Here is a 17,859-nt window from a genome sequence, read left to right on the forward strand (position 1 = left end):
TAGTTAGTTCTCTTATCATGTTTTCCTGCCAGGGTCTATTAGCCTTTAATATATATTGGCTGATAAAGTTATGTGGACAGTCTAAGTAGTTCTATGCCAAGTTGGAATTCACTATGATTATGGGTCGTGTTCAGGTGAAATTAGAGTATTCTTTCTGGGCGAAAAAATTGATATTCGGTTCAACTATGGTATCTCGTATAATACAATCCATGAGTCTAACATATGTAACTGAAGCCCTTTCCCATAATTTATTCCTGGAATGCTATCTACAAAGGCCCTCTTCGCATAAAAGTGCCGTATCGTCATATCGTGTGCGGAACTCAAGTCTTTCATAATCCATTATTCTCCTGCTCCTGCATCTCTTTCTGCGCCTCCTCGACGAGCCATACACACACGTCCTGCACGTCACTCCCCACCCGCCAAGTGCCTAGAACGACACCTTCACGATCCAAGATGGATTTGGCTCGCTCCCACCGGCGTCTCCACAGCTCCTCGCGTTTGTTTGGCAACGGCGCTGGCGGGACATATGCATCGGGGTTCTCGTAATCGCTAGTGCTATTTGTGTTTGTCCTGCCGAAGTCCGGTGTAGAAGCAGAGGCCTTCACGAGGCTCGCAGGACTAGACGACCAGGGCAGACGCTCGGAAGCATACTGGGCAGCTGCGGAGAACGCACTTGGGAGCCTCTCGGGCGGGGGTGATTTGGTAGGAGTAGTAGTAGAGGTAACGGCTGTACTTCTGCGTGGCGGAGGGACTGGTGGCGGCTGTTTTGACCGTGCTGGTTGGGCAGAAGTGGTCTCAACAGACGTTGCAGGTCGACGCAAGTTTGTCGACGGAAGGTTGTTGTAAACGCTGCTAACAGCATTTCGAACACTACTGGCGTAACTGCCTGACTGGCTTTGGTCACTCTGGTTTGTGTTTCGACTAGGCACTGGCGGCTTGCCCTGCTGTCCAGGCCTGACGGGCAGTTGTGGCCGCTGCTCTGACTGAGTTCCGCGCGAAGCAGAAAGTTGGCGCGGTTTTTCAGGTGGCACTGGTACTGGCTTCCGGCATATGTCTTCCATCGGAGTAGGGCGAGCTTCCCGTTCAGGAGATAACGATGGCCCAAGATCAGTAGAAGCCTTGCGCAGTGTAGGCGGCTTTGATGGCTTCACAGGAGGCAGTTTGCTGCTTGTCGAGTTCACAGCATTAGAATTGCTTTTCGCAGGCTCCGGTTCATTCAAGTCAATCAAGTCAGCGTTCTTGGTGGTCCTCGCATCGGGCTCCGAAGGAACTCGACGAGGCGGTAATGCCGGCCGGTTCTCGGCTGCATCTGAGTGATCGATCAACTGGCCTGTACTGCGGTTCTGCTTGGCTACTGCCTCGATATGATCGGCAGACTTGTCGAAGAACCTTTTCTGTACAGGTGTCGTGACGTCTCGAATGAAGATCCCGAGTATTCTACCTGGATATGCCAAAACAATGTCCGTGTAGACCTCGAGATCAGCCTCGCCGCTGTCACCGACAAGAATGAACTTGCGCTCAGGAAAGTCGCCTAAGATCTTTTCTAACGATCCTCTCTTCCTCTCAGCTGTAGGCTCAAAGATACCTTGGAGCATCCCACTATATTGTTTCAGATGAAACGAGCCCGGTGGTAGACCTGCCAGTTTGAAGTAGGTCTCCAGAAGAGGGTAGAGCTGCCATGGCGAATTCGAAACGTAATGCATAGTCACGCCCATGCTCGCCAGTTTCGAGTACCATTCACGGACCCCTTCTACGGTGAGATCTTGTAACTCTCGCACGAACGTGTTCCTAAAGATCTCCCTAGCCCCGCTAGCAATGGCCGAGTGCTTGATAGTGTCGTCAATGTCACTGATCAAACTGACACCTTTTGGCTCCGTGATCTGCACTGGCTTTGAAGCAGATAGCTTATCGGAGGCAAGGACACGGATCTCAGTGGGCACAAATGGCAATGCTGCTTTCAAAGAAAAATGACCGGACTCGTTCGTCACGATGTTTCGCGACTGACTTTGCTCAGCGTTAAAAAAGAAAACAGTCACAGGAACCCCGACCACGGGAGTCGCCAGAAAGGGACGCATTCTTTCCATCAAATATTTATTGGCCTTAACCAACTCATCCTTTCCCATAGATGGGATGGTCACTGTCGACGAACTTCGACCGGACACTCGTCCTTGACGCTCATCGGATGCGGCGCCTCTCCATGCATCATCAGCATGGCCTTCTGCTTCATTGATTAGGCTTTGTGCTTGTCCATTCACAAGGTCTTCTTCTTGGTTGGTCGGCTGAGTAGCCTTGTCAGCCAACGGCGGCGGTTGGCTTGACTCGCGACTGTTTCCTGGGGTTGGCGCTGGAACACCACTCAATCTTCTCGCGAGCGCAATCAAGAGTCGGTGCTTCCGAGTCAATGGTCCTCGCTGCGGCATATATATCCAACCGCGTACATCAACATCCGCGATTGCATGCTGATCCTCGTACGTGTCCCACTGTTCCCTCCAATATTGCTCTTGCCCGCTTTGATCTAGGTCGGCATCGTCCCCAAAGGATGACTCCTGGGGCCCATTCCTTCGAACTTCGGGCTTCTTCCTCACATGCCTCCTCGCGTAGCTGGGGAATATGACCATTTCCTCATCGCCGGACCGCGCAACCTCAACGTCCGGGAAAGCACCAGGAACCCTATTCCCTTCATCGTAGTCATAGTCTTGAGTAGTTCCCCGCATCAGTTGCGCAGCATAGGACTGGCGCAACTCATTTGCTGCTTTGAGATACCCATAGACTTTTTTCCTGCGCGCCCCAGGCTCCCTCTCGCCTCCCCACGACCCTGCTGAATTGTACTGCGCCATCCGGCCACCATCCGCATATTTCGAGGGCAGTCTTGTGGCGTGTGATACACCGTCACGTTTTCCAGACGTCCCTGCAAGACCAGCAGTCGGAATCAGTCCCTTCGGTCTCCTCCTTCCGAAAAGGAACGAGACGAGCCCCCTACCACCAGCAGTTGTTCTCCTCCGGCGAGCCCTTTCCTGCCCAGCAACTATCGCTCTGTATACCCGTGACTGCGCACGATGGCGAAACGAAGGGATCAGCTCGTGTCGGATACCCCAGAGACGAGCTCGAGCGCGGCGCGGCGCCTGGGGGCCGAAGAGCGCACGTAAAAAGAACGAGAGGACACCTCCGAAGACCTTTCGTTTTCGATCTAGAAAGCGATATGGAGCGGAAAGGGGTCGATATTGCGGATGATGGCGTGGGAGGGGGGAAGACGCCGGAGCCCGAAAGCGGCTGGGGAAGCGCGGTGAAGGAGCCAGATTCTCGTCGTAGCGGTCTCGTTTCCGTCAGAGAGAGTCTCGAGCTTCAGAGTCGTCCGAAACTCCTTTTCCACTGCTTGAGGAGTGTTATGCAGCAGAGGTGTGCGCTGAGGTCTGTGTTGACAGTATTGGCCGAGACCCGGAAGTCGCTTCGGAACGTGACACAACAGGACGCCAGTGCTTAATGTGAGGAGTAGCACTGGTAATGAACGTTAATTAATATGACAGTGAGCGTCAAAGAAGTGGGATAAAGGTTTTGTAGCAAATTGACCAGAATCTCGAGACAAAGCGACACGAGGCTGGGAAATCCCAAGAGTTATGACGACTTGCTGTGGGTCACGCTTTGGCCGGAGAATCCGCTCACTACAAGATGAAATGAACACATATATCCAGAAAGAAAAGAGTCTGGCTATGCTGTAGTACTGGTTCCACTTAATATACAATATATGTTCTGTCTCGCTATCAACTTCTGCAGGGCTACTTTTTTTAATACAAGATCTTCCACACTGTTGGAGTGGGCTCCCGGTCTAGAACAGCGCTGACAGGTGCTAGTGTACAGTATGATACAGGGCAACCAGTGCGGTCATGGAGACATATACATCCCTCTCAGATGGTGAAGAAACTAAGTGATGGTAACACGGTACAAATAAATGGGAAGGAATGCGACAAGACTCGATCAAACACTGAAAGAGCGAGATGGTCCGTCCAGCAACTTTTGGCTCCTGGACGAAGAAGTAGCTGGAGAGATTTCAACTGCAGTAGACGGCAGTTGGGGTCCAAGAATGGAATCAAGAACAAAGACTGCGATAATTACCCCTGGAGCCGCCCCAGCTATCGAAGAACCCAGCTGGTGAACGCCAGTCCTTTGACATCCTGAGCGGAGAGGAATGCTAACCCTGGCCTGGGTCTATTCCACAGCCCGTGGGGAAATTTATATTTAGGCGTGGCTGCTTGAAAGATCATATGCTCGAAGGTATAGCGAGGTTCCCCCCAGGAAATGAGGAATCGGATCGTTTCTTCATCGAGGCACAGAGGTAGACAAGAATCTACCCTCCCAGTGAACATGGCATCATCAATGAATATCCATCGTTCTTACCTTAGCAGCAATGTGCGGCTTGATATGAATAGAGAATCAACTTAAGTTGTTGATGCGCCGCATTACCCTGTGTCATCTTCGGCATAATTGACCTTCTTTGCGCGTCGACTTCGACGTGCCGGCGTGGTCTGTGCTGGAGATGGTGCAGCTTCAGAGGCGTCCGACAAGCCGATATCCTCCTCATCCGAAGCTGATGATACAGATGCTGGGCTTATAGCCTTCCTCTTCCTGGTAACCGCCTTTTTGGCACTCTGCGTGCTAGCGCTCTTCTTTCCACCTTTGGCCTTAGGGGTCTCCGTGACATCGTCTTCACCATCTCCATTGGATGGTGCGTTGCTGGCTTTAGCCTTCCGGCCCTTGGAGGGACTCGCAACTGATTTGAGTCGTACGACCTTCTTCGGGCGCAGCCATTCCTCCATTCCAGGAGGCCAGTAGACCCGCCGTTCAGGACCACCCATTCCGACTTCATCTTCCGGAACAACCGGCGGTGGCGGCACAAGTTGTTCGAGATCAACAAAGCCGTTGTTCTTCTTCGGAGACTTCCTTGGCGTTTTGACAGGCTTGTTTTCGTCGTTTCGCACGTGGGGTATCATGTCATTGAAAAGATCATATCCTGGTAGCTTGAATGTCCTCATAAGCTCGAATACAGCTTGTTCTTTGTCCTTGGCTTCGATCATCAAATCCATGGTCGGGTCGCAAGGAGGAAGCGTCGCTACGCGCGGGTTATGCTTCCGCCGCTGTCGGTTGGTGATAGCAGACGGCGTGGGTTCCGAATAGTGCATTTTCTGTGTGATTCCCTTTCGCGTCCATGTGGCCTTGATCCGATCGTATAGTGACATAATGTCCAGAGTACCTTCGCGGACCTTATCAGAGTCGAAGATAATGTTATGATGGTGAAAATCGAGGACGAGCGGTATGTTCAGTTCTTCGCAGATGGGCAACAGATCATGGACCGACCAGCTGACGTCGTCGTTCTCGAGTACGAGCCTGTTCTTTATATCCTGCGACAATTCCTTATAATTCTTGCGAAACCGATCTAATGTAGCGGCCTTGTCGCCAAACACCCCGCCCATATGGAGAATCATGACTGCATCACGGTCCTGCTGCGGTGGAAGCTTCAGCAGCTGCAGCATCTCCGAGTGATATTCAAGATCCCGGACGGAACTCTCGATCACTTGCTTACGTGGTGATCCTAGCTGGGTAAACTGCGACAGTGTCAGGAATATACTATACGTGTACATCGGGACGTCAGTCATACCTGGCCCGGATGCGTAGTAAGACGGTGTCCCAGTTCCGCCGCGACTCGACCAGCTTCAGCAAGGACTTCGGAGGCAAATGGGGCAAGCCGATAACCGTAGACCTCATGGCTTGCAAATGGGAACATCTCGCTGCTCAGACGCATAAATTTAATTCCGTATTTATCGTTCCATCTCAGCATCTTGACAATGTCTCTTGCGTTCGCAAGCCCTAGTGCCTGCACATAGGCCATTCCTCGTGCCTCATCCGCCGGTTGGTCCCGGTCCGGGCGGTTCTTGGTAGGATGAGCAGGCTGAGTAGGGTCCTTGAGAGGATGACGGTTTTCCAGGATTGATGCTATACGACATGTCCGCGAACTGAATACGGGAGGATTGGAGTACCGCAAATAGGTGTTTAAGCAAGCCTTTACGCATAAGTCTCGTCCAGAAAAGACACAGCTATATGGTAGATCTTACATATCCTAAACGGCCCTTCCAAGGTAGTGGTAGATAGCCACTGTTGACCGGTGGCGGTCTCGACAGTGCCTCCTTGAACTCTTCCGGATCGACAGGTACATCCTCGTCTGATTCGGGGTCCATCGATAGTTCCTTCTGATGGCGTTGAGTTTCTGTTCCAACGTTCGACGGTGAATCCGGCGCATTGCCGTCGCGCTGATTCACTTGCGCCAGAAAATCTGGTGCTGATAGATCGTTCTCCTCGACCGTAGGGACAGATAGTTCGACAACAGCGCCATTCTCGCGGTTGCCGGTGGCAGGCCGTTTGGTGCGAGCCATGGATTCTTCAATTTCTTCAGGCGACCCTCCAGGCGACGACAGTGAGATTGTCGAGTCTTCGGGAGCGAGGGGAATTCCTGACGAGGAATGCGCAACCACAGCAGCCGATCTAGAACTTGCTGTGTGGAGGGCAGCGAAGTTCACGTAAACTGGGCCATGGCCAAGACCATGAGCAGTAGATCTGCGGTAGTTTGCCACAGCAGTGACCGGCTGGTCAGCGCAAACTATCCACCTACTACCAAGGCAGAGACACCGGCCGGATTCCACGAGCCCGTGGGAACGATAGGCATGTCGCGATCGAAGCGCTCGAGCTGACGACGACGTGCCCTGCTGCCGCGAATATCGAAGTAGCAGCATCCAGTAGTGGAAAAGAATCGATCGACCAGAATGGTCTATATGCGAAACGTCGCAGCAGCAATGGGAGCGCGAAAGGCCATCGTCAATGAAATGAAGGAGGAAGAATACGCGCCCTGGTTGGGATCTTTTCTTACGCCACCTCTTGGCTCGCCGATCTGGGGCTGCTGCTTAATAAATCCATAACCAACGACGTTTGTGCTATGCGCGTGCCCTCTGGCGCGGTCTGTTTCACGCGTCTCAACTTCAAGTCTTCAAATGAGTCAAAGGCGTCCGGCGCGAACAGATTCCAGTGGATGGACTCGATGGAGCGTTTTGGTGTTTTAGTGCCGATCCTGCTGCGGGGCATTCGATGTAGATCGTGTTGGTTGATGCTGCTCAGAAGCCAATAACGCCATGTACCTGCAGCAACATCAGAACTTCAGGGATACCTGCTAGCCACAGACACGATTCAGGAACGTCCAATTTGTTTTGCGATTCGTTACTGGTGTGGACAAGCTTTCCGTGCAGGCTCTCCGGAGTATGTATGGTCTTCGGTGATCATCAGCCATATGGGCGGCATTCCTCGCGCTCCAGCGGTATAGATGGCCTCCACACCCATGCCATCCCAGGTCCATTCCTCCTTATGGCGCTGGAGATGGGGGATTCCGGGATGCGCGCAGATGCGTGGTCCGCAGAGACTCTTTCAGGGGATTAGATGAAGATAAATTGATGCTGTCCCATCACCAGTCATACTTCATCACCGCCATCGCCCTCACTCATCCTTGGATTAACTCTTCGAGAAGGAGCCCCATTTATAGACACAATCACTTTGTCTATTATACAGCTTTGTACGAGTTTACGCCTTTTACGATCTTGACGGCTAGTTACAGGTATGTCGTTATTCTTTGTCCTTCAGCACCAACCCAGCTGTCGGGAGTACCCGTATTGTATACAATGACATTGTCCAAAATCAAAACATTGCATGGATTAACTATACATAATTCAATACCCAGTTATAGTATGCGAGCTAACACGTCATCTAGATTACGGTCTGTGATTTACTTAATATCGAGTTCGTCAAAAAAGTATCAATTCAACAAACGCTATATACAACCGCACATTGCCCTGGAAGGCAGTGTCACGACAATCTACTATATTCCTCGACCAACTGTGCCATCATGATCACGAAGAACATCTTCCTCGTCGGTGCCCTGCTGGCCTCTTCCGTCTGCGGGCACATGCAGATGAGCAAACCCTATCCCATTCGCAGTCCACTAAACCCGAACGGAGGCCAAAACAAGGATTATTCCTACACGAATCCTCTGTCATCCTCCGGCTCTGACTATCCTTGCAAAGGGTATGCCAATGATCCTTTCCAGTCAGTCGCCAATTACACAGCTGGATCTCAGTATGACTTGGAGCTCACTGGTAGCGCTACCCACGGTGGTGGCTCTTGCCAGCTGTCGCTGTCCTACGACAAGGGCAAATCGTTCAAGGTGATCAAATCCATGGAGGGAGGATGCCCTATCACCAAGAAATACGACTTCAAGATCCCCTCCGATGCCCCCAGCGGAGAGGCTCTGTTGGCTTGGACGTGGTTCAACAAAATCGGTAACCGTGAGATGTACATGAACTGCGCACAGGTTACTATCCAGGGTTCGTCCTCCTCAAAACGCTCGCATGCCCGCGATCTCCGCGCCAAGAAGCTCGCTGCTCGCACTTCTTTTGACAGTCTGCCCCCGATCTTTTTGGCCAACATCAACGCTGAGGGCCAGTGCACTACCACTGCGAGTGAGGAGGTCAACTTCCCGCTACCTGGAGACGATGTCCAGGGCACTGTGTCTGGAAAGGGTTACACCTGCAAGGGAACTGCTCCATTCCTTGGAAGCTCGTCCAGCTCGTCCAGTTCTAGCTCCAGCTCATCGGACAGCTCTTCCACCACTTCGAGTTCTTCGAGCCCCAGCAGCTCTGCCTCTCCGTCGTCGTCCTCCAGTTCTTCTGGTTCTTCAAGCTCGTCTCCTGCCTCGGCGAAGGTCGTTCCCACGCCCGTCCCGACTCCCTCATCTTCTGCGGTTTCCCAAGCTCCGGCTAGTGGCTCATGCACCTCTGGAGGCATTGTGTGCTCTGGTGATGGAAAATCCTTCTTCATGTGCGACCACAACGGCCTCAAATCGATGGGTAGCGTGGCTGCGGGCACGAAATGCAAGAACGGTGCCATTATGGCCGTCTAAACTTCCACTGCGACCCGGCCCATATTATCGCTCAACACTGCCTAATCGCAGGCATGTTTCTCGCCTCAGATCTATCCTGACGCACGTCTTCCCCTCAGGCCTTGCTGGTCCATGGTCTTTCTCTACTTATAACGCAGCTGCCTGGAGCAAGCTACCATTATATGATGTCACGCACCGTTCTCGCTTCCCTTTTTTTTGCAAATTCCCCCCTTTTCATGGAATAGCCTGTTGTTTTCACACATGCACAGTTGTGAAAGTTCCTTTTGGTTCTGAGTGACGTTTAAATGAGTCCCAAACACTTTTCTTGTACGTTCTATGTGACGATGTCGGCGAGCAGTCTGTTTATTCCATTTTCTCCTGCGAATTTTTTAGTAGCTTAGCTTAGATAGTAGGTAGTTTAGAACATGTCCAAAAATTAATGACAACTTATTTTCTCTCAAGATATCTTCGCATTTATCTCCCATACTAAATATCTTTGAGCATATTCTTACAGATTCCGTCCGGAGAAGTGTGATTCCATACTGTCACTGGGGTAATTCCCATCGGCACTTTATCAGACACTTCACTATAACGCAGTCTTGTCTTATGTGTGATCCATTCTATTAATCTCTCATAATACATCAGAATGCCTACGCATACATATACGCACAGATACATGCATGTCCACACAACATCGCCGACGAAGATGCGCACGAGCAAAACAAAAGGTCCGCTTTGCAATGGTCCAAGGAATGGAGCTTCCACGGCGCAGTTGTAGACTAGTTACGCTGGCCTCAAGTTCTGTATCATCATCCTGCGTCTAAACTCGTCCCTCAAAGTATCAATACTGAAAGGAACTGCCGCATTGCCACGAACACGCTTCACAGTGGGAGTGGAAACACTCAGAACGCAAGGGCGTTTCTTACTGCTAATCGGCAGCTTCTCGTCGCTAGATTCAGCAGAGTCCTCGAGTTCCTTAGGAAAACTATTACGATCAACGGTATTAGGCACGTTGTTATCTATACAATCAATATAATCTGGGGGAAGGAACAATGCAGCAACTTACGCAAAGAACATTATTGGCTCTGTTTGCTAAAATGGATATAATTGGCATAAAGCTATACCGGGTACAGATAGCCTTAGGTAACTATAGATATCTCTTAGTAATCAACTTTCTTCTTCTGGACAACATCTGGTAGCATGTTTAAAAATCCAGATTAAGCAATAACGAGGGGATTACGCAGGCCTAGAAGGCTACGGCCTGAATGGGCCAATGCTATTATGCCGTAATATATTGCGATAATCGCTGCATTGCTGCATGCAGAGAAGCCCAAAACGCAATACAGCTGCAATTTCCGGTGGTACATCTTCCTATACCGCTGTGGATGGAGCATTCGTTATATCGTCAAGTTGTCGTACAGCGCAAAGTCGCAATTCGACATCTGTTCACTATACAATCAGCACAATCTGGGGAGGGGAAGGAGCAATATAACAACTCACCTAACGAACACTGTCCCTGCTTGGAGAAATGGACATAATTAGCGCAGACACTGTTTGCAACCCCAGGTACTGATATATAACGACGGTATAGCCTGAGGGCCATCTTTAAGCCATGACGCTTTATTTTATTTTTGCTGTGACACGCATCGATTGCTTTTAGGTTATTGCACTGATCATAAGCTGTGATTGTTAGCAATGGTTACAATATTATGACATATACTCACGAGGTTCGTTGATATCGCCCTTTATGTATATAAGAACACTGTTTCGGTATGTTTCTCTTAGGGTACTGCTGTACTGTGGCATGGAGATTTTGCTGTATTAGTATTATTTTGAATGTTGGACACTGCGCAGCGGCAGTAAGCTCCTCTTAATATAAGTGAGCATGATGTTAGCAGGGGGTATCAGACTCGGGTCTGACACAACAATATCGCTGTAACAGACCATTGTGAAGTTGTGAAAATGCTCGCTTGTGATTGCAATTGTTATAAGGAAATAAAGAGAAATAATAGAAACAATAGATTTACTGCCTATAAAAAGAAGTAATAGGCACGTGAAAGGAATCATGTGGTGAAGCTCACAGCCTTATATAACTTCACGCCTTGAGCTAGCGCGCTAGGAGGAGTATAAGCACGTCGGGGTTGAAGACCTGGGGCCTCAGCAGATAACTAGTGCTTGGGTACAAGAAGCTGCTGGCTTGACGCCGCAGCAGGTGTAGAAAATATTCGCTAATAAAATTAGTTAAATGCTATTATATATAATTGAGAAAACATACCTCGAATTGAGTCCGCTGAACGTTTCCCTGAATGGAAGACTTGCTGTATATAGATTGCAAGAGCGGCCAGGGTAAAAGACTGTGCGTTTGTGGCTGCATCTTCTGGGGAGACTCGGCCCAATGTAAACACCACGCCTCTAGGTTTTCACTAACAGTATCGGTTCTGGCATGCTTTATCCATTTGACGAGCCCTGTCCGCTGGTCCCACGCAACCACAGATCTTTATCAGCATATAACCGGGGCCTCGTGTCTGACCAGCCTGCCTCGAGCACAATGAGTGGGATTTGCCTGCCAATAGGCATAATTTCCAGATCGGGCTCCTTGGTAGAGCCAGCATAAACGCCAGTAGAGTTAGTAAGTCCTGATATGAAATGTTAGCTAAGAGTATACTACAGATAATCCATGACATAACTCACTGTCTCCCACAGCAGTGACAAGTGTTGCACTTTCTTTGGCCGTAAGAAGTACCTGGACATAAGCCGCGTAGAGGCATAAATTGATCCATACCTGTGGGGTATTATGTATAGAGATTGGCATTCATTAGGACAAATGATAAGTGGCGCGAGGGAGAATAATAACCATATCTTAGAGATCGTTTCTCGAACAGGCGGTCGATTTCATTGGAAACTTCAGACGTAGTGTCTGCGGTGATGTCTTCAAATTGCACTATTATCTAGTAACAGAATCAGGCGATTCAAAATTGTATGTGTCTCAGTGGGATATCTTTCGCGCATTATAAACTAATAGTGAAGTTGTATTAAGCTGCACGAAGATAATATAGGAGTCTCCAGGATTGCAGAAGTAGTGTAATACTTTTATGCGGTATATGGTCTTCGAGGCAGCGTATGCAAAAGGTTAATGACCGAACACTGAATATAATCAGTGGCATCGTTGGTTAAGAGAAATGACTAATTCAATGTCGAATAAGTATAATAGATCTTGATGAAACTGGGGATTATAACTGATAGTCTTGATGCAGTTCAATAATAGGAAAAATCCAAATAAGTGTGGTTTCATGGGTAGGCAGCACAATACCACTAAGGATGACTTAATCAACGACAGCAGCTCTTGTAGTTATTTCAAGTCAGATCCATAGGGACTCTGAATCTAGACTTGATAGGATTGAATATGATAGGGGAAAAAAGGTACTGGTGGCATATAACGAAGAACTTTAAGCTGGAGAGGGGAAAGGGGAAGGATTTCGAGAAAGTTTTGGGGTAGTTTATGTTCTGCCGGCAAATCTATCCCTCCAGTTCCTCTTTTAGCAATGGACTTGTGCCACATGTTGTATTGGATCTGTTCTAAAGGGGTGAACGAGACGGTCAGACGGATACTATGGGCCGGTGGAATTGTGTCACCGATCACCTGCCCGACATGAAAAGGGATGCGAGATGTCAGAACAGTTGTGGGCGCCCGGCAAAAACACCTAGGCTATATGTACAGGCAGGAAAGGAAAGAAACCACTTTCAGACGTCTATAATGAAGATATAGTCTCTAGCAACTAGCTCAGCCTATTTATCTCTGTGGGTGGGGGTAGAAAATGTGGGAGAAACCCGACAAGAGGGAGGCCTGCATGTAGGCAGGCTCCGACATATACTACTAAATTAATGGGGCAAGCCCCTGGTCTACTAGTCAGATATAAGAGGTGGAAGAAGCTCGAATGCCTATTCACTAGGAGCGGTAGCTGAGTACTTTTGCTAGGTAAGGTAGAACCCGGCCGTTGAGACCATTAACTAACGCAGGAACTACCCCTCCATCCGACCTAGCATCTCAAACCTCCATAGTCACCAAATATGGGTATCGTATTAGCTCAGGGCATATGGTGCTAGAATAGGTAATCAGAATAGAGGGCGGCTAAAGATCAAGTAAACTTTTCAAGTTGTAACTAGTTTATTCAACGGTTCCACAATCGAAGTTTCGCTCGATAGATTGCTCCATTCCGGTGTCATTCGCATCTACTGCATTGTGACGCATCCAAGCACCAGGATATAACATGAAAAGATCTCGAATACTTGATTCGAGCCATATTGTTAATTTCAAGATCAGCTATCTAAGACCCTGGCCGGGTTAGAGGGAACTCAATGCGGGAGGTGTTGGAGATCGCGCTCCATAGGCGCAAAGAAGTCTCAAGAAAAGATAATCCAGCATCCCATCTTTTCACAGCATGGATTGAGTAGCGTCTCTTTGGCTTCTTCCGTATTTCTGATGACTCCTGGAGAACTCCCCGCATGCTACTGCAGCTGCACTGCTAAGATCTAGCGCGAGTGAGAAAGATGCTATCAGCCCGGCAAGGCGATGCTTGCTGCCAGGACCAGTGCAGCGAAGGAGCTCCAGAGCTTCTTTCTGTGTTGGATACGTTGTACCACCACCGATAGTGCCAACAGGGAGGGACGGGAACAGACATGTGAGCTTCAACTCCTTCGTATCTGAATCGTACTCCACAGTCAGATGGTTCCCGGCAGCTTCTGCGACACTTGCAGCATCTTGACCGCAGGCAATGAACATAGCAGCAATGACATTGCTCATGTTCACGCAATATCCCACTTGACCGTTCCTATGCGCCCCCTCCTTGCCATTGAGGAGCACGCGGTACAAGTGGTCAGAACCGCATCCAAGGACTTTTCGGCACGCTGAATCCGAGATAGTTCCCCATGCTAGGACCTTGACACCGCGAGTTCGCATCATGTTTCCCGATGAGAGGTTCTTATCACTTCCTGTTTGGCCGACGATTGTGATATTTTGGAGATTCAGTGCCTTCGCGAGAGACGAAGCCCAGAACTTATCGCAAGCTGCCTGGGTAGCAACGGTGGCCATATTTTGGCCCGCCGCGTCGCCGCAATAATACTCAAAAATAACATGAACAGTGGAACCCACAATATTGGGCACTGCACGTTGAAATTTCAAGTACTTGCTTGTCGACTCAGCGTCTCGTTTGAACTGGGACTGCAGGTCGGGGATCAATTCAGCGAAACGAACCGCATCCGCGGTATTCGTGAACCAGAACACGGGGTCGCGAGACATAGCCTCATGAAGAACTTTGAACTGAACTCCTCCACAGAGGTTAAAAGTCTTACATCCGCGGGCACAACTAGCTACCAGTGTCCCTTCGGAGGTAGCCAAAGGGGCATAGAATAGCCCATCCGTATCGGCGCTTCCTCTGACGCGGAGGGGACCGGCAATGCCAACGGGGACGCGAGTAAACCCAACACAGTTCTCAATCCTGATATTTCGAATCTCGTCATCATCAGCCCTGATGTGCTTTAGCTGTGACAGAACCTCAGCCGGGATCTTCATTGTTGGTGGGAAGTTCTTGTGAGCTGATGACGGATTTCACGAATATAGTAGAAAAACGAATATAATAAGTGCTTCATATAGGGCTATCAATACAGGATATTCTGACCTTTATATGGTTTATCTAATATGATGTATCTCATTCAGTCTGCTTCACATGTGTCCGTCTGCTCTGCTTCGGGCTTCGACGGATCACATCACGTCCACAGGTCAAAGCCCGAATGAATTTTACAGCTATTGGTTTTGGATTGGTCCAAGAGAACATCACCAGTTACAACTTTCCGAACTAATCCGGTATGAGAGTTTCAAGGGAGTGAAGATCGAAGTTTCCTGGAGCCCTCATAATCCTATGATAATGCACCGGCAGAGTGTAAGCCCCATCCTTAACCATGTTACGCCAGTTCGCCGAACTGCTCCACACATGTAGCCCGACAAGAGTAGCTAAATATTTAACCTTATCTGTTCAAGTGGGTGACTGCATTTGACTCAGGAATATCAGAACTTTCCGGCTAACAACCCCTGCCGGCACGCCTTAAACAGGCCCCCGGCCATATGGGAATCGAAGGCAACAGGACTGCCAATACACTCTCCAATAAAAGCGTCTTCTGCACCTCTCGATAAAAGGGCCGGAGTCCCTCCGGATAGTTCGTGGGATATAGACTGGCTATAAAGCAATGCTCGTGTGGAATGAGGGGCAAGTCTCCACTAAACTCTGCAAATGGTATAAATGCTGGGACTAATATTGCACTTACAAATTCAAGCTTCTTCCGGAGCTTGGTCTACACAACCCTGTCCTTTACCGATAGCTTACCCTTAGATTCTCCTGTAGGAATTCGAACTAGTATTGTTGCAATGTCCACGATAAAAGTCACTAATTTTATTTGCTCATGCAAATGCCGTAAAAGCCTAGAACGGCTTATTCTCTGCTCCAAAGCATAATATAGCCTTAGCCAATGGTTCTATCATCCTTTATTCCTCTTTTTCAAGCAGGAGGTGCTTACTTACTTTTAATCCCTCGGTCCTAGGGAGTTCACAGGGTTCTTTAGCATTATAGAGTTCTACTCAAAACCTGCACCCGCTAAACCCAGGCAGGATGTCTAATATACTAGGGCCTGCCCGGAATAAGGTTTGGGTTGTAGATAAAGATTGTATGTGGATCACGTATCGTCTGGAATCGTCTTCTCTTTGACAGACAGCACCACTGTACGTGTCATATAAACGGTGTAAGGAGAAGAGCCTTGTCTTCCGATTGCGCAGTCACATTTGTGTTCTAATCCAGAATGGCTCCGTCTAAATTCAGCTACAACGATCGTGGATGATCTAGCAACCTCAATAGAGAACGGCAAATCTATATCCACCAGTACCGGCTTATTGGGTTCTGCCGTGGTTTCGTAAGGCCTTGATGAGATAGGATGGTGCAATTGTAAGCAGACCTACATGAGCAATATGACTACTGGTCATAGAGCTCAGGTATTTAATGACGAGGTACGCACTAGTGGACAAATAAATCCGCCCTTGTGTATATCAAGATAACTAGATTGTCTTTTTACGTCCTCGACGTGAGTTCGTTGAAACAACGTTTATTATTATAACATTCAGCCATGGCAACACTCACAGCAACTGTAGCGTCTCATGACCTTTCGCCAACTATATCGCTGACCGAAGAATCGAGTTCCAACAGTGCAGACGCCCAATTGAGTGACCTTTACGGAGACAAATTCGAATTCCCCGACTTCACCATCAAGCAGATTCGTGATGCGATCCCTCGTCACTGTTTTGAACGTCCTGCCTTTACTTCGTTATATTACATGGCCCGCGATTGTATCGCGTTAGCTGTGGTCTTTGCTGTTTTCTATCGTTATAATACCCCTGATTTCGTGCCGTCTGCAACCGTGCGGTGCCTTTCGTGGATATTATACTCTACTATACAGGGCCTTTTGGGGACTGGGCTGTGGGTTATAGGCCATGAGTGCGGACATCAAGCTTTCTCTCGGTTCAAGGTTTTGAATGACTTCGTTGGCTTCGTCTGCCATTCATTCGTGCTTGTGCCATACTTCTCGTTCAAACTTTCCCACAGGCAACACCACAAAGTCACAGGAAATATCTCAAGAGATGTGGGGTTCGTCCCGATGACGAAAGAACAGTTCGCTTCTCATCTTCGCGTGACAGTGGACGAACTCAATGACCTGACGGAAGAGATCCCTTTCGTCACGGCTATCAACCTTCTTGGACAGCAGCTCTTTGGATGGCCGCTATATCTTCTCTGCAATGTGAGCTCTCACAATCACCATGAAAGCAAAAAGTCAGGCCGCGGAAAAGGAAAGCGCAATGGTCTCTTCGGTGGAGTCAACCATTTTAGCCCTTCCAGTCCCCTATTCGAAGCCAAAGACGCAAACGTGATCCTATTGAGCGATCTTGGCCTCTTCTTGATGGCAAGTTTTCTTGGTTATATCGGCTCCAGATTCGGCTGGTGGAATCTGTTCGTCTGGTATGGGTTACCATATATATGGGTGAATCACTGGATTGGTAAGTTATCGTGCAGCTGAATGATGATCACCACCATTAACGATACGTTTTCAGCTGCTATTACGTTTCTTCAGCACACAGACGCTTTTGTCCCTCACTACGAACCTGAGGTGTGGAGCTTCTGCCGTGGAGCATGTTCTACTGTTGATCGTGACATGGGCTTCATTGGGCGTCATATTTTTCACAGGGGCACTGATACCCATGTGCTCCACCACTTCGTCAGCACCATCCCGTTCTATCACGCTGAAGAGGCAACGGAGGCGATTAGAAAGGTGATGGGCAGACACTACCGTAGATCTGATAATACTGGTTTGATAGGTTTCCTGAAAGATCTGTGGAAGAGCTATCGCCTTTGTCAATGGGTCGAGCCTGTCGATGGTGCTGAGGGGGAAAATAAGGGGGTTCTCTTCTACCGCAGTCACAATTCCCCACCAGTTCCTCAACCGGAGTGACGTTTTGATATTCCTGCCAGACGGGACAAGAATGATCATTATGGATTCCTGTCTCTGGCAATCATTTCTATCTGCTGGAATGTTCTAACTTGTAATAATGTTCGGGGACCTCCCTAAGTACCCTTAGGAATCCTGGAGAGCACGCTCCGGATATGGCATAGGTCAACCCACCGCGGGGTTTTTAGATAGCTAGGTAAAACAGCTACATAGGTGCTAAACTTGTCATTCATTCAGCATTGCAGCTTCGAGATAATGTGCTATCCCGTCACATGTGAATCGATATGCTTTTTGATAATATCACCGTCTGTCCTATAAGAAGGTAGTATCTGACGTCTCTCCGAACCATA

General features: G+C 48.9%; 6 protein-coding genes across 6 annotated transcripts; 2 read left to right on the top strand and 4 right to left on the bottom strand.

The window, feature by feature from the left end:
* Positions 1–136: 136 nt before the first annotated feature.
* On the bottom strand, positions 137–3,018 carry C8Q69DRAFT_102335 (hypothetical protein). Its single transcript, XM_028625024.1, has one exon. The coding sequence runs from the start codon at positions 2,835–2,837 to the stop codon at positions 330–332; it is 2,508 nt and encodes an 835-aa protein (XP_028481718.1). The 5' UTR covers positions 2,838–3,018; the 3' UTR covers positions 137–329.
* Positions 3,019–4,454: 1,436 nt separating this feature from the next.
* On the bottom strand, positions 4,455–6,227 carry C8Q69DRAFT_408260 (UV-endonuclease UvdE-domain-containing protein; the record flags this gene model as incomplete). Its single annotated transcript, XM_028628187.1, has 3 exons — positions 4,455–5,597; positions 5,651–6,052; positions 6,105–6,227. The coding sequence occupies 3 exons, from the start codon at positions 6,225–6,227 to the stop codon at positions 4,455–4,457; spliced, it is 1,668 nt and encodes a 555-aa protein (XP_028481719.1).
* Positions 6,228–7,476: 1,249 nt separating this feature from the next.
* On the top strand, positions 7,477–9,431 carry C8Q69DRAFT_102340 (hypothetical protein). The gene is made up of 2 exons (XM_028625025.1): positions 7,477–7,648; positions 7,802–9,431. The coding sequence occupies exon 2, from the start codon at positions 7,937–7,939 to the stop codon at positions 8,987–8,989; it is 1,053 nt and encodes a 350-aa protein (XP_028481720.1). The 5' UTR covers positions 7,477–7,648; positions 7,802–7,936; the 3' UTR covers positions 8,990–9,431.
* A 1,705-nt stretch (positions 9,432–11,136) lies between these two features.
* On the bottom strand, positions 11,137–11,825 carry C8Q69DRAFT_447769 (hypothetical protein; the record flags this gene model as incomplete). The annotated part of the gene is made up of 5 exons (XM_028629239.1): positions 11,137–11,196; positions 11,244–11,286; positions 11,499–11,604; positions 11,660–11,750; positions 11,823–11,825. The coding sequence occupies 5 exons, from the start codon at positions 11,823–11,825 to the stop codon at positions 11,137–11,139; spliced, it is 303 nt and encodes a 100-aa protein (XP_028481721.1).
* A 1,575-nt stretch (positions 11,826–13,400) lies between these two features.
* C8Q69DRAFT_408168 (hmg-CoA reductase) lies at positions 13,401–14,537 on the bottom strand (the record flags this gene model as incomplete). Its single annotated transcript, XM_028628185.1, has 1 exon — positions 13,401–14,537. The coding sequence occupies one exon, from the start codon at positions 14,535–14,537 to the stop codon at positions 13,401–13,403; it is 1,137 nt and encodes a 378-aa protein (XP_028481722.1).
* Positions 14,538–15,938: 1,401 nt separating this feature from the next.
* Positions 15,939–17,744, top strand: C8Q69DRAFT_102635 (oleate delta-12 desaturase). The gene is made up of 2 exons (XM_028625028.1): positions 15,939–17,060; positions 17,115–17,744. The coding sequence occupies exons 1-2, from the start codon at positions 16,136–16,138 to the stop codon at positions 17,510–17,512; spliced, it is 1,323 nt and encodes a 440-aa protein (XP_028481723.1). The 5' UTR covers positions 15,939–16,135; the 3' UTR covers positions 17,513–17,744.
* Positions 17,745–17,859: the final 115 nt, after the last annotated feature.

This window comes from Paecilomyces variotii (genome assembly GCF_004022145.1).
Source record: "Paecilomyces variotii strain CBS 101075 chromosome Unknown C8Q69scaffold_14, whole genome shotgun sequence".
Taxonomy (NCBI): Eukaryota; Fungi; Ascomycota; class Eurotiomycetes; order Eurotiales; family Thermoascaceae; genus Paecilomyces; species Paecilomyces variotii.